The sequence below is a fragment of the Meriones unguiculatus genome, chromosome 1 (genome assembly GCF_030254825.1).
Source record: "Meriones unguiculatus strain TT.TT164.6M chromosome 1, Bangor_MerUng_6.1, whole genome shotgun sequence".
Taxonomy (NCBI): Eukaryota; Metazoa; Chordata; class Mammalia; order Rodentia; family Muridae; genus Meriones; species Meriones unguiculatus.
The window spans coordinates 98,654,340-98,668,034 of record NC_083349.1 but is presented as its reverse complement, the minus strand read 5'-3'; the positions used below and the strand labels follow the sequence as shown (position 1 = coordinate 98,668,034).

The 13,695-nt window shown below is 40.4% G+C and overlaps 1 protein-coding gene across 4 annotated transcripts in view; it reads right to left on the bottom strand.

Annotated features, from left to right (window-relative positions):
- The window catches only part of Map4k3 (mitogen-activated protein kinase kinase kinase kinase 3), a 143,164-nt gene that overhangs the window by 36,459 nt on the left and 93,010 nt on the right, over positions 1-13,695 (bottom strand). For 2 of the 4 annotated variants that reach the window (XM_060363879.1, XM_060363884.1), the window contains exons 13-15: positions 10,448-10,526; positions 6,090-6,148; positions 4,915-4,977 (exon numbers count right to left, since the gene is read on the bottom strand). In XM_060363879.1, coding sequence (XP_060219862.1) covers positions 4,915-4,977; positions 6,090-6,148; positions 10,448-10,526 — 201 coding nt within the window. The remainder of the gene's footprint in view (positions 1-4,914; positions 4,978-6,089; positions 6,149-10,447; positions 10,527-13,695) is intronic. The other 2 variants (XM_060363882.1, XM_060363886.1) reach the window with 1 other exon arrangement.

Here is a 13,695-nt window from a genome sequence, read left to right as displayed (position 1 = left end):
CCAGAAAATGAAACTTTATCAAGGGCAGGAATACAGTGATGAAGAGAAAGAGAATTACTCAAAATAACTAAAGGGATATTTAAATAGAAAATGAAGTATAGACTCATATACATCGAGACCAATGGAGTACGGAAGTTGTAGGTACATGCAAGTCCGATGGCTAATCCAACAAGAAAGCTAAAATGGAAAGAGATTATTCTTCAATAATTATTCTCTCCTGAAATCAAGTTATGCTGTAACAACCACATGGGCCATCAAGATGGCTCAGTGGGTTAATATTCTTGGCACCAAGCCTGACTATATGAGTTCAATTCCCAGAACCAACATGGCAGCAGGAGAGAAATGACGCCCAAAGGCTGTCCTCTGCCTTCCACCCTCAACATGGTCTGCCATCCCCCACAGACATCATGCACAACACAGTAATAATAGATTTTTAAAAAGGATTTTGAAGCCATTCTATATTAGAAAAATGCTATCAAAATTATGATCAGAATGCACTCAAAATAACCAAGATTATGGCATCATTTGGCTATCTTTGATAAGCTAAATCAGAATGCACTTGAGCATGGACACATCAAAAAATTAGCATTAAACAGTTATTGAATGATAACGTCATGTCAAAGCAGTATTAACATGTACTGAAAACATGCAATAACCTAAAAAACACTCAACCTGGGGGCTCAAACAATAGTCTGACATAGCTGTCCTAGGATATACTATAGAACTTTACGGGTGAAAGTATTCTAATTTCAGGGGTTCCTTTCACTGAGGGGCAAGGGAAGCTATTTCTAAATTTAGGGTGGAAATTCTAAGAAAACAGCAAGAAAGAACTAGGGAAGGACAAAGACTCCATTATGAAGTGCTAGAAAAGAAGGACACACATACTCAAGAAAGCCTTACTGTAGTTTATTTATGTTATGTCACCTTGGAAGACTGCAGTCTATACCAGATGGGAAAACAGCAGGAAGTCAACAGAGCTGAGACCATTGAATACAAACATACACGAACACACGGACATTCACTCACTCACTCTCTCTCTCTTCCAAAAAAAGAAAAGAGCAGGAGAGAATATTTTTCCTCATTGGAAAAATGAGAAAATTATGGCAGGGAAGAATGGCTAGTGCAATCCATTTTAATATGGAAGATGATGTGCAGAAATAAACTGGGAGTGAAAACAACATAATACAAAACAGGTGTCAGAGAAGCAGGCTGCGCTGGAACATGGTGGGTGATGACTGAGCCCGCTCAGTGATGAAGACTGAAGTATCTAAGAACGTGACTTCCGTGCTGGCGCTTAGAGAGACCACTGCTAGGGCAGACAGGCCTTACTACTCCGTGCCCTCTGCTAACCACTAGCATGCGGTTTTAGCCGGCACGGCACCTGCAACCTTAACACCTGGGAGGTTGAGGCAGGTGTATCTTGAGTTCCAGGCTAGCCTAACTCTCTATATAGAGATCTTATCTCAAAACAAGATAAAAAGATGAAACAGAACAAAACAATAAACAGATAAATCTCAAAAACCAAAACAGCATTTTAACATTAAGTTTCAATGCATTATCAAAAGTTACTAAGCCAGACAGCATTCAGCTCTACAGACTTGGAATCTAATCTTTCAACTAAAGCTACTTATTTTTGTAGATCAGATAGATCCATTTTATGACTACGGACAAAATTCTTACTATTCAATCATTGCTTCAATGAGTGTTAGTAATGTCAGCAGTTTTCAAAATTCAGTAAAGGCATCTCTTTTTGGGTTCTCCAAATTCTGTGCCCTCATCCTGGTGTCAGCTGCCCACTAAGATAAGAGGCAGATTTGGGCTCATTAAGTGTTTGGTAAGTAGTAATAAGGTTTTCATTTTTTGAGTCAAAGTCTCATATAGCCCAGGCTAGCTCTAAAAGCTCTGTGTAGCTAGGGATGACCTGGTACCCTGATGATCCTCCTGCCTCCACCTCCCAACTGCTGAGATTATAGGTGTGTGGCCCCTGCAACAACCATTTATGGGAGCTGACGTGGATGGATGCTTCACACTCACTAGGACAACTATCACCACAACTGAAAAAAACAAAAAAGAGAAAATTAAGTGATGGTGTGTGGAAATCAGAACCCTGTCTACAGGTGTATATGTACTTAGAGTAACTGTTGTGGAAAACATGGCAGCTTCTAAAACACTTAAAGACAGAATTGCCATTCATTCCTGCAGTTCTACTTCTGTGTATACAACAGCAGGGATTCAAACCTACATTTGTAGATCTGTGGTCCTATCTGTATTATCCACAGTAACCAAAAGGTAACAGCAACAGATGTCCATCAACAGATGAATAAATAAGTATAATGTGGCATTTACATAAATAGATTTATTTTTCTGTATGAAAAAGAAAATTCTGACATATGATGCAATGAGAGGGAACCCTGAAGATGCTGGAACACTGTATTGAGTGATGTGAGCCAGTTGGGAGAGGATAAGCAGTTAGGACTCCACTTCTCCATGGTCCCTAAAATAATCACACCCATAGAGACAAAGCAGACTGGTGGTCACTAAGGCCAGTGAGAGAGAATGGGAGCTACTGAAAGGGCATGGATGTCCAGTTTGGGAAGACGAAATGTTCTACAGATGTGAGTAGTGATTGGTGTGCAGTGAGTCTTGTTTGTCTACACTTTAAAAAAGAGTAAAATACATTTTGTACTATGTATATTTTGCCACAGTTCAAAAAAAAAGAAACTATGAGATATAATGTTGATAGGAGGGAGAACCCATTACTTCAAAGCAAGCAAAACAACACAACCAACCAAACTGAGATGATGTTTGTGGGTAGAGGCAGCAGCGCAGGGGCTGAGGCCACTACCACCACCTGCATGCTTAGCTAAGGGAACGACAGTGCAGTGCTCAGTTCCTTTGCCTTCTGCACGCTGCACTTCTAAACAAGGAAAATGAGGCAGCACAGTCTCATGTGCCAAGGCCCCAATGCCTTCCTCTTCCACACATCCTTCCTGCTCATAAGATGCTTCTGACTTCAAGACAGGGATGGAGTGAGCGCCTCAGCAGGCCTTGGGAAAGGAGCCAGGGATGTGGTAACACTGTCAGGTTTGGGGACTGGTTCCACAAGGTCAAGAATGTTTCTAATTCTACCTCTGATATTTCTGCTCTGTCACCCTTTCTGCATGGAGGGAATTAGTAAATAATGAGATTGACTTCCATTTCTGAGTCTGTGGCCTATTTCCTCTGCAACATTCACCACTTGCCATTCTGGTCTGCATTTCTAATTCTGAAGAAAATTATGACCCAGAAATTACTTTTTTTTTTTTATTTCTATCTCAGGTTAACTGAGAATCCCCATCCTTCCCAATTTAGCAGTCTGTGACATATGCTTTCTGCTTGGAGCCACATCTGTCAACTCTCTTGGCTACCCCATGACCTCCTCCCTCCCTCTAATGCTGCTTCTGCGACTTAACCAGTTTTTGCATTCTTTTCTTTATTACAAGTTCTCACTCTGAGGTTCAGGCCACCCTACTCATTATGTAGTTCAGGTTGGCCTTGAACTTCCTGTCTTAGTCTCCCAAGTGTGGGGATTATAATCACAAGCCACCACACCTAGCTGTACTGTCCCCCACTTCTTCAGAGGCCAACTGTAGGCAACTCATGTAACTTCACAGCTTCATCATTTGTTCTTTGGTGGCTCAGATCCATCTCTTTTGACTAACTCCCATTTCTAGTAAAAGCAGAAGTGTCTTAATTTCAGCTGTTTACCTCTTAAAACTGTAGTCTGTGCCAGTGAGCCTACACTGACTTCCAAGAAATATAGGCACACCTGTTTCCTTCCCTGAGAGTCAACAATGGACCTTACCTGATACTGATACCAGCCTTAACTCCTCCTTGAGTCACATTGGCCCCAAACAGCTTTTAGTTTCCTAACCTCCATGGTAGCCCCTGTGTTGGCTCCACTGGTCAGCAGTTGACAGCTGGCCACATTTTGGTAACTGAGCTTATCTTTTTTGCACAGCTACGAATTTATGTCTGAAAGTATTGTTTTATCTAACAAGATAGAACTTCTCTCTCTAAAAGAATGTCTGAGTTATTTTATATAGGCATTAGAAGACATGGATTTCAGTGTTTATATAAATATTTAGACTAACTAGAACTCAAAGAGGTATCCTATCAAGTTGGAGAGGAAGAGAAAGAAAATCCCATTGGACAGGCAGAAAAGCAGAATCTGGGAATAAATGTTGGGATAACTTGGGTTCTAGCCAGCCATACGAATAGAAGGAGGTACCTAGTAATGTTTTAGAAAGCATTAGCTATCTAATATTTACTAAGTAAACTTTTCCACCCAATGGGAATATAGTATAACTTCAGAGATGCTGTATAATCCAGATCTTTTTCATGAGAAAAGTAGACATTGTGTAATGCTGACAAATGCAAGATTTCATCTGACTCCACTGTTAACTTAGGGATAAATTACATCTTTAAATTATATGATGCATGCAATATATATAATACATACACAGTATATTTACATATTATATAACATATATAATGCTATTATATATGTAATATCAAGTTATAAATATGATTGTATATTTATATATCAATAGTTTATCATTCATCTAAACATATACATTACTAAAATTGGTATTTTTAATACCAATGAAATGTTATTTCTAAAAAAACATTCACATTTGTGTAAGGTTAAATACTAATGTTTTTCATAAAAGGAAAAATTGTTTACTACTGCAATTTTACACTTGAGTAGATTTGATATGTTATGGGAAAAAGTTACTGCATTCTTCAATATATGGAAGCTTGCTAACTGACAACCTTTAGTCTATAAAACAATAAAACTGGACAAAATGTCTGAACTTAAGAGAGTTAAGACTAAAACAATGCTGACAAAGATAATCAGAAGATGAGAAATACCAGATTAGATCTTGCAGTGTAGTATATTTCTTCTGAACTGTCGAAAAAAGCATCACTGTCGGGCTGTTTAGCAGAGACCAAGAAACCCAGGTTATTGACACTTAGACTGACAGCCACACACTCACCAAGGAAACTTTCACAAGGGAGGTGGGTCCTGCTAACAATTGTATTAAGGCAAATGCAACAACAAATGATAGCAAGTGGCTTCCACACAAACAACATCACAGCAGCTGCTTGATAACAGTTACTAAGTTAGGACAGACCCACTCTGCAGACTGCTTTAACAAAACACAATTAGCACTCACACATTAGGACTGCTTTCCATTTTTAACCTTCTACGATTAAGAAGATTAATCTACAGGGATGGCAGGCTTTAATGTTAAAATATGATCATTTCAAGCTTTTCCTATTTTTCTCCTTCAGGCTAGTACAATGAAATCATACAAGGAAAGCTGATGTCTTCCTTTGTGCCAGTCAAATGGTGAAAATCTGCATTAAACTTCATAAGAAAGCTCCTACTCTATCAGCCTTCAGTATTTATTAAGCATGATTTTCTTCTAATTTATTAAATGGGAAAGGAAAACCCACCATGCTAATAATCTGCAGCCTTGGCAAAGCAATTTTATTAAATTGTCTTTTAATCTCCTTTTTATTCTTTTATAAAGCATGAACACCTCAAATATTTGCAGAGCAGTCTGCCTCTAAACTGGACCAGAACCCTGCATTTGGACGGCAATGTGTAAAAACCACCACGAAGCCTTGGAGCCTTTCCACACTGGCAAGTTTCATGTGTTTAGGGGCAGATGACCTATTCTCCATACCTGTTCTCAGTGTTAATACTCTACACACACCAGACACTGCTGTCATCTTTAGAGACCGCAGCACTTTCCTAGCGGATACAAAAAAAGCCCCTCAAACCAAACACGAAATAAAAACTAGGTAAAAAGCCAGCATTTAAAGCACTTCATCAGAGAATGGTGAAACTTATCGCTTCAAATAATTTTGAAAATACTTAATTTCAGCAACACAGATTTATTTATTCAGTATTAGAATTATCATTTTTTTCTCCAAATATTTTTGAAAATATTAAGTACTAGCTAGCCAGTGCTAATGTATCATAAAGGCAAATTTAAGATGTATGTTCAGAGGCTAACATTCCAAGAACAGGTACTTACAAGTTCATGATGTGGCTCTGTTTCCTTCCGTAAGGGAGGATCAAATTTTACCTGGCCAACTAAAAAGAAAAAGAAGTCATGTCAGCATATGGGATGTTTCCTTCCTCTTTGTTTTTGTTTGTTTTGTTTTTGTTTGAGACAGTGTCTCATTATTTTAGCCCAGGCTACCCTTGAACACAGGAATTTCCTGTGACTATGAAGTGATGTGATATTTTAACTAACTCATGCAAGCAGTGCTGGGGTTGAAACAGGGCCTTTATCATAACAGGCAATTGTTCTATCCTGAATCTAAGTTGCTCATGTGCTGTGGTCCAGCATAAGAGATCTTTGAACTCGGTCTCTGGGCAGGCGGACATCAGCTGGTGCCCGTGGGAGTGAGTCAAGACGGCCACAGTGATTTTAGCACCGAAAAGGCTGTGTAGTCCTCTCCTGTACTAGATCAGAGTGTGGGGATGACAAAGTAAGCATGGCATAACCAATGGCTGACCTCCATGGTAAGTTTCTGTCTTTCTGTTAGATGATCTAGTTTGGAGGAAACTCCTGTGAGCTGCCCTAAGGGAAGCGGCCTTTAGCTAACAGTCACATAATCGAGTGTGGAAGCAGCCGTGCAGCCTTGCCTGGCCTTCCATGGCCGCAGTTCTGGTAACACGACAGCTATTTTACCAAAGGCGGCCCTGAGCCAGAAACACTGTGGTGGTTTGAAGAAAATTGACTCACTGCTTAGTCACCAGGAGTGAAACTGTTCGAAAGGATTAAAAGGATCAGGAGGTATGGCCTTGCTGGCGTAAGCGTGTCCTTGTTGAGGCCTACCGAGCAGCAAAACTTGGCTGCTTCAGCCACATGGTTCCAGCTTTAGAGTCAAGGATACAAGGAGTTTTAGGATCACCAGCTGTGGCTAAAGAAAGCCCTTGAGGCCATGGAAGCCTAGAGAGGCCTTTTGTGAAGCTGTGAAGATAAGGCCTGGACTGTGAGATCCTAAGAGGTTAGAGATGCCAGAATCTTGGGATGCCTGACAAGAAAGGCTCAAGACTGTGCATGGAACGAGCCCAAGAGAGAGACATGTGTTGTAGTCAACAGAGCTGAAAGGAGTTGGATGTCTGATCAGACATGGAGATGCAGAGTTTCTAGTTTGCCCTGCTGGGTTTTGGTTCAGTATTTCCTCACTATGCTCCCTTTTCTCCATTTGAAACAGTAACGTACATTCTGTGCCATTTTATGTTGGAAGTATGAAATCTGCTTTTTGATTTTGATTTCACAGAGGTTTACAGTTAAGAGATTCCCATGAGTCTTCAAAGAGACTTCCAACTTTTAAACAGTGTTGAGACTGGGTTAGCCTACAGGAACTTTGAAGTTGGATGTAATTCTTTTTTGCATTCTGATACAGCTATAAGCCTCTGGGGTCCAGACAGTGGAATGTGGTGGTTTGAATAAGAATGTCCCCCATAGGCTCATATATTTGAATTCCTAGTCGCAGGTAGTGGAACTGTTTGAAAGGATTAGAGGATTAGTAGATGTGGCCTCACTAAAGGAAGTGTGTCACTGGGAGGGGGCTTTCAGGTTTCAAAAGTCCACGCTAGAACCAGGCTGTCTGCTGGCCTGTGTATCAGGATGCAGAGCTCAGTTACTGCTTCAGCATCACGTGCCACTATGCTCCCCACTACATCATGACTGACCTTCTGAAACTGTAAATGTGGTGGTTTGAGTATGAATGGCCCCCATAGGCTCATATATCTGAATGCTTACTCACCAGGGAGTAGCACTACTTGGGAACAATTAAGAGGTTGTGGCCTTATTGAAGGAAGTGTGTCACTGGGGATGGGCTCTGAGGTTTCAAAAACCCATGCTAGGCCCATTTCTTCCTGCCGCCTGAGGATCAGGATGTAGCTCTCAGCTACTTCTCTAGTACACGATGCCATCAATGCTTCCTGCTGTGATGGTAATGGGCTGACCCTCTAAAACTCTAAGGAAACCCCCAAGTGAATGTTTCTTTTGTGAAAGTTGTTTAGGTCTTGATATGTCTTCATAGCAATAGAACAGTGACTAAGACAGTAAGCAAGTCCCCAACTACATACTCTATTCTGAAATTTACTGTGGCCATGGTGTCTCTTCACAGCAATAGACCAGTGACTAAGACAAATGCTGGTGTTTGTGAGACAATGTATGTTTTATAGTCAGCTGAACTGTACTGCAAAACCGTTATTCTTTGATGTTTTAATATACACCATGCATTAGAACATAAAAAAAAAAAGATTTGATCTAACTTCTCATAACTTAGTCATTAAGAGCATGGGTTCCTTTTCCAGAGGACCTAGCACCTACATGGTGGCTCATGATCATCTGTTAACAACAGTTCCAGGGGATTTGATGCCCTCTTCTGGTCTCCATGGACACTGCATGTGACTCACATACATTCAGGTAAACACCCATACACAGAAAATAAAAATAAATCTTTTAAAAATTTTAGTATCAACTAAATCAAGAGATTTGAATATTTGACAATAAAAAGCCCAAGTTTTAAAGTGCTGAGAAGCAGGTCTACATATTCTAGCTATGTGTGAGAGCCTGTGTGAGTATGCATGTGTACTAGTAGTTGTTAATGGCTCAGATGTCAAAGGATGGTCTGGAGAAGTAAACTGTTCACGAATAGGCAATTTATCACTGCTTGCACACAGCCTCATATTAGAGTTTCAAATAACTTTCAGCGAGGCATTAAGAGTGTTATTCAGCATCTTCCCCTATTCCCACGCTGTGTGGACAGGAATGCACTCCTGGGAGGAGGAGAAAGTCTGCAGAGACTCGTTCTTCCGATGTGATGCTGACACACTCTCCTGTTCTGACGTTGTGGCTTACCACTGCCAGTCTCTTCCAGTTACTGTTTAAACGACTGTTAACCATCCCAGTGTCCAACACTGTACTCTGAATAACGCCAGAGCTCTGTAACCATCTATCAGGATGCACCTGTTTATTCTACCACTTCCTTGCACTTACACAAGCTATCCTCTGCAAGTTCGCATCTTACTCTCCAGGGGAACTTCTCTGAGACAGCTCCAACATTATCACTTGCTGACCCTTCAAAGCCACTGCGGGTCAAAACAAATCCTACAACTTGGGGGCTATGAAGCATCTGGGAAGGTGATGAGTTTCTGATTATCACATTCAGCTGAAGGCAGAGGAGCTTCCTAAATACAAAAGGTCAACAGGACAGCCTTTCTGTAAACCAGAAAGCTTTTACAACAGCTTTTACAACATTATGAAGAATATAGTCTTTATAGGTGCCATCGTGGAGCATTTTCCATATAGCAAATTTCACATGTAATCATAAAACGCCCTGCACTAGTTTTTCTCTTTTGCCAACTTGAACAAGCTGGAGTCACCTGAAAGGAGGGAACTCCCTCACCGGACTGTCATGTGGGCAAGCCTGTGAACTTTCATGACTGAGATTGATGGGGGGAGAGGGGGCAGGGTCACCATAGGTGGTGCCACAGTGGGCAGGTGCTCCTGGGTGCTAAGAAAGCAGGTTGGGCAAGCCGGGAGGAGCAAGCCAGTAAGCAGCACCCCTCAATGGCCTCTGCATCAGCTCCTGCACTACCCTGAGTTCCTGTCAAGTACCTTCCCTAGATGATGGCCTACGGCTCTAAGAGGAAATAAACCCTTTCCTCTCCAAGTCGCTTTTGTCATGGTGTTTATCACAACAGGAGAAACCCTATGAAGATACACCGGAAACATTCGTTAAAACAATGAGTAAGACTTGAAAGCTTCAAATACAAACCCATAAACTACCAAAAGCAGAGTCTTCAATCCTGGTGTTCCCTCAACATACAAACACAGTGCTTATTATCTGTCTCTACCCATAGAGTACACACAAAAGCCTCAGAAAAGTCAGGCTATAGGTGTCTAGTTTCCTGCAACACACACACACACACACACACACACACACACACACACGTTTGCAGACTTCACTCTTAAGTTCATACACAGTGTGGCCAATCAGCACCGCAGCATACACATGCTGGGAGCTTGTCAAAAGACCCTCATTCCCACACTTGAAAGTCTCTCTAGGTGACTTACAGAAACTTAGGAGCTAAGGTGCATTCATTCCCTTGATGACATCTATCTTCCCTAGTTCTGATGCTTTACCTTTCTTTTCAAATGTGACATATATATTTCCTTTCTTGTCACCAAAAGTTACAGAGGAACAAAGGAAATGAAATTCGTATAGCTCTCACTAAACTTCACATCTAACAGTGTTGACAAAGGAAACAAATACCTTAAAGAAAATAAAAAAATAATTTCAACTAAACTATAGTTTAAATTTTCACCTTTGCCACTGATTTGTGGGTGGCGGAGTCTGTACTCACAGTTTATCTCTGAGCGCGTTTTCTCTTCTCTCACGTTTCTACTCGTTGAAGGAATTCTATGTGGTACAGCAACAAGAGGCTTCAAAAAAAAAAAAATTATTGATATGTAACACTTAATAATAAAGTCATAGTTTTATCCACAAAATTATTCAAGGATAAATGAAATGTTTCATTTTACAAAAATCAAAATTAAAGCAAATTTTCATATTTTGAAAAGGTAATCACAGTTCCAGTTCAAAAATAAGAATAAAATAAGAATATTTTAATATTTTAAGTTGTCCACAAAAAAGCAAATTGTTTTCATTCTGGTAGAACATGCTTCTGTGACTGGGTGAAACACACAAAGAATTAAATCATGTATCTGTTTATTTGTAGCACATTAGACACGCATAGATCCATTTCATAAGAATGAACCCTTGATAGTCACACAGAAAAGCCAGAAGCAGTAGGGCACACCTACAGGCTCAGCTACTCAAGCAGAAGTGTGGGGAGAAGAATTGACAGCAGGAGATGAAGGCCAGCCTGAACATTATAATGAGACCACCTCCAAGTGAAAGAATGAAAAGAAAAATAAAAAAACATTATGAAGAGAAAAGACAGCCCTATGAAGATCTGTAGACAGAATTTCATGATGGCGCACAGGCAGCTTTTATTCATTTAAAATTTCATTTCATTTTAGTTATTTATGTTTGTGCACGCATGTGTGGGGCAGTCAGAGGTCAACCTGGGAGAGTTGGTCCTCTCCTCCCACCAAGTGAGTCCCAGGGATGGAACTCGGGTTGTCAGGCTAAATAGAAAACATCTAGCCAGCCCTCAGGTGGTTGTTAAAGCTTATTCTTTGACTCACAGATCTTTGTAAGCACATTAACTACACATTGACTTGCAGATGGTAGGAGATAATGGAATGTTTCATTTTATTTTTGCCACATAGGAGTTGGACTGACTGAAGCAAGAAGACTGCTCAAAACTGTGAAATTATGTCAACTCCAGCATTTGCTTTTCAGACCCCCTGCCCCAAATTCATTAAAAGCAGGTTCTTCATTCCATTGTTCTCTCTCTCTGGTGTTTAGATACACCACTGTCATTTCTGCTAGCAAAAGGTAAGTCAATGAGAATGTGTAATCTGTAAAGGAGCTGTTTACAGAAACTGCTTTTGGAAAGCTTGCCTCAGTGTGAGGGCTGTCAAGGGCTCAAAATATCAAAGAATGACTGAAACTTATGGCTTAAGGAAGCTCTTTGGGAATGAAATCTCCAGCAGGTCAGGAATCAATTTCCCAGAAGACTAGACAATGAAAGATGGTCCAGAGGCCAAACTATTCCCAGAATGAGAACAGAGGGGACCCAAGACTGAATAGAGTCTTCCACCCACATGTCTGGAGTAAGATGTTGTACAAAAAAACGCACACTGGGAAAAAGGGCTGTCATGACACCGACCCTGAAGTAAAGCAAGTGAGATCACATTGGACACAATCTACGTTAATGTGGCCAAAGAGGAAGAGATTGAACGGGCAGAAAAGGGTTCTGAATCTGGGGCAGAGGGAGGGGGCTCTGGAGAGACAAAGGCCACAGAAACACATCCTCAAAAAATAAACAAAATTTAGGCTTGACCTTTCAAACACGAATTGTTCTCAATAAATGTAAGGTGCACTAACCATAGAAATCTGCTGTGATGAGTTTCTAAGTGCAGAGAAAACAATAATTTACAAAACCAACAATGAAGTAAGAACCATCCTAATATGGCATCTAAAGAAACAAACAATGATGAATAACTTTGAACCTTCTTTTTGAACAATACTTTCCTTGCATTTCTTACTTTCTAAAAGACCTGAGAAATGAAAATGTCACTCATTAGATTTATTGAGAATTGTAAATAAAATAAACAACCACAGTTATTCATTTAATAACTACGTATATGAATGTGTGCACATACATGGCATGGCACACGTGGAGGTCAAAGGACAGCTTGAGGGAGTCAGTTCTCTCCTGCCAACATTGTGTCCCAAGGACTAACCTTGGGTCCTCAGGCAACAGCTCTCACTCTTAAGCACTGTGTCATCTGCGCAACCCCTTCCTTGTAATTAACAGCACCTCTGTGTGCCGGAGGATTTTACCTCGACATCGAGTGCGGGCATGACAGACATGCATTGTCATGCCCAGCTGCTTCTTTGAAATTTAAGATTAAATGTAGCTCAGACTTTTTACACAGATGAGGCTAGCCTTGAACTCTTAATCTTTTTGTCTGTATCTCCTAAGTGTTGAGATTATAGGTCTGCACAACCATGCTTGGTTTTAAAAAGATTGCTTCTTGAAATATCTACAAAATCTTATTCTTTATAAGTCACTTCATGTTGGTTCAAGTTATTATTCATAGGTTCTATGACTATTACATTATTAGATAACACAAATGCAAATATAGGCCCTTTAAAGCATGAACTAAATAAAAATGTTTATCTTGCATGAAGAAAACATATAGAAATATGATAATCACACACTAGTTAACATAAGCCAGTTTATTTATATATACATATAGGATTTCATTATATAGCAAACACTGGCTTTAAACTTTTGATCTTGTTAATGCTAGGATTAGAGACAAGTGTCAACATCCTTGGAAAGCTAATGTTTGTGTCCAGAGGAAAATTGTGTACATAAATAGACATATGACATTACTGGGGACATTCTGGTTTCATAACTGGGATTAAAGGATGCTCCTGGGAACCAGAAGGAAGAGGACACGTTAAACTTCCTGTGCTCACACTGCAGCTGCGCACAGCAAACTAATGTCTCCTGGTCATGACCCCTGCATCTGTTTCTGTAAAGAGGCTTCAGTGGAGCAGCACCAAGCCTCTCCCTGGTTAACTCGTTTGTTTTGGCAAAGCCTGGAACTGAAACTGATAGGCCACTCTGCACAAGGTCAAGTCCACTGCCATCTGGAGTTTTAGGAGAATGTGTGCCAACTCATCTTAGGTCAATGATCTAGTAAGTGAATTCTGATGCTCTGACGTCCTCATCTTTTAAAGTATAACCAGGCACATACACCTTACCACAGAAAAACCTTGTACCTGCCCCAGCAATGGTCTCCCTTAAATTTTCTAGGAATGCTACAAAATATAAATAGCATAATCTTTCTTTTCTTTCAACTTCCTTTCCTTTTAAAAGAAGGTAAATGGTTATGTTGGCTAGCTTTTGGCCAGTCTGAACAAAAAGAGTCAATGCTTCCACCAGACTGGCTAGCAGTCAAGCCTATG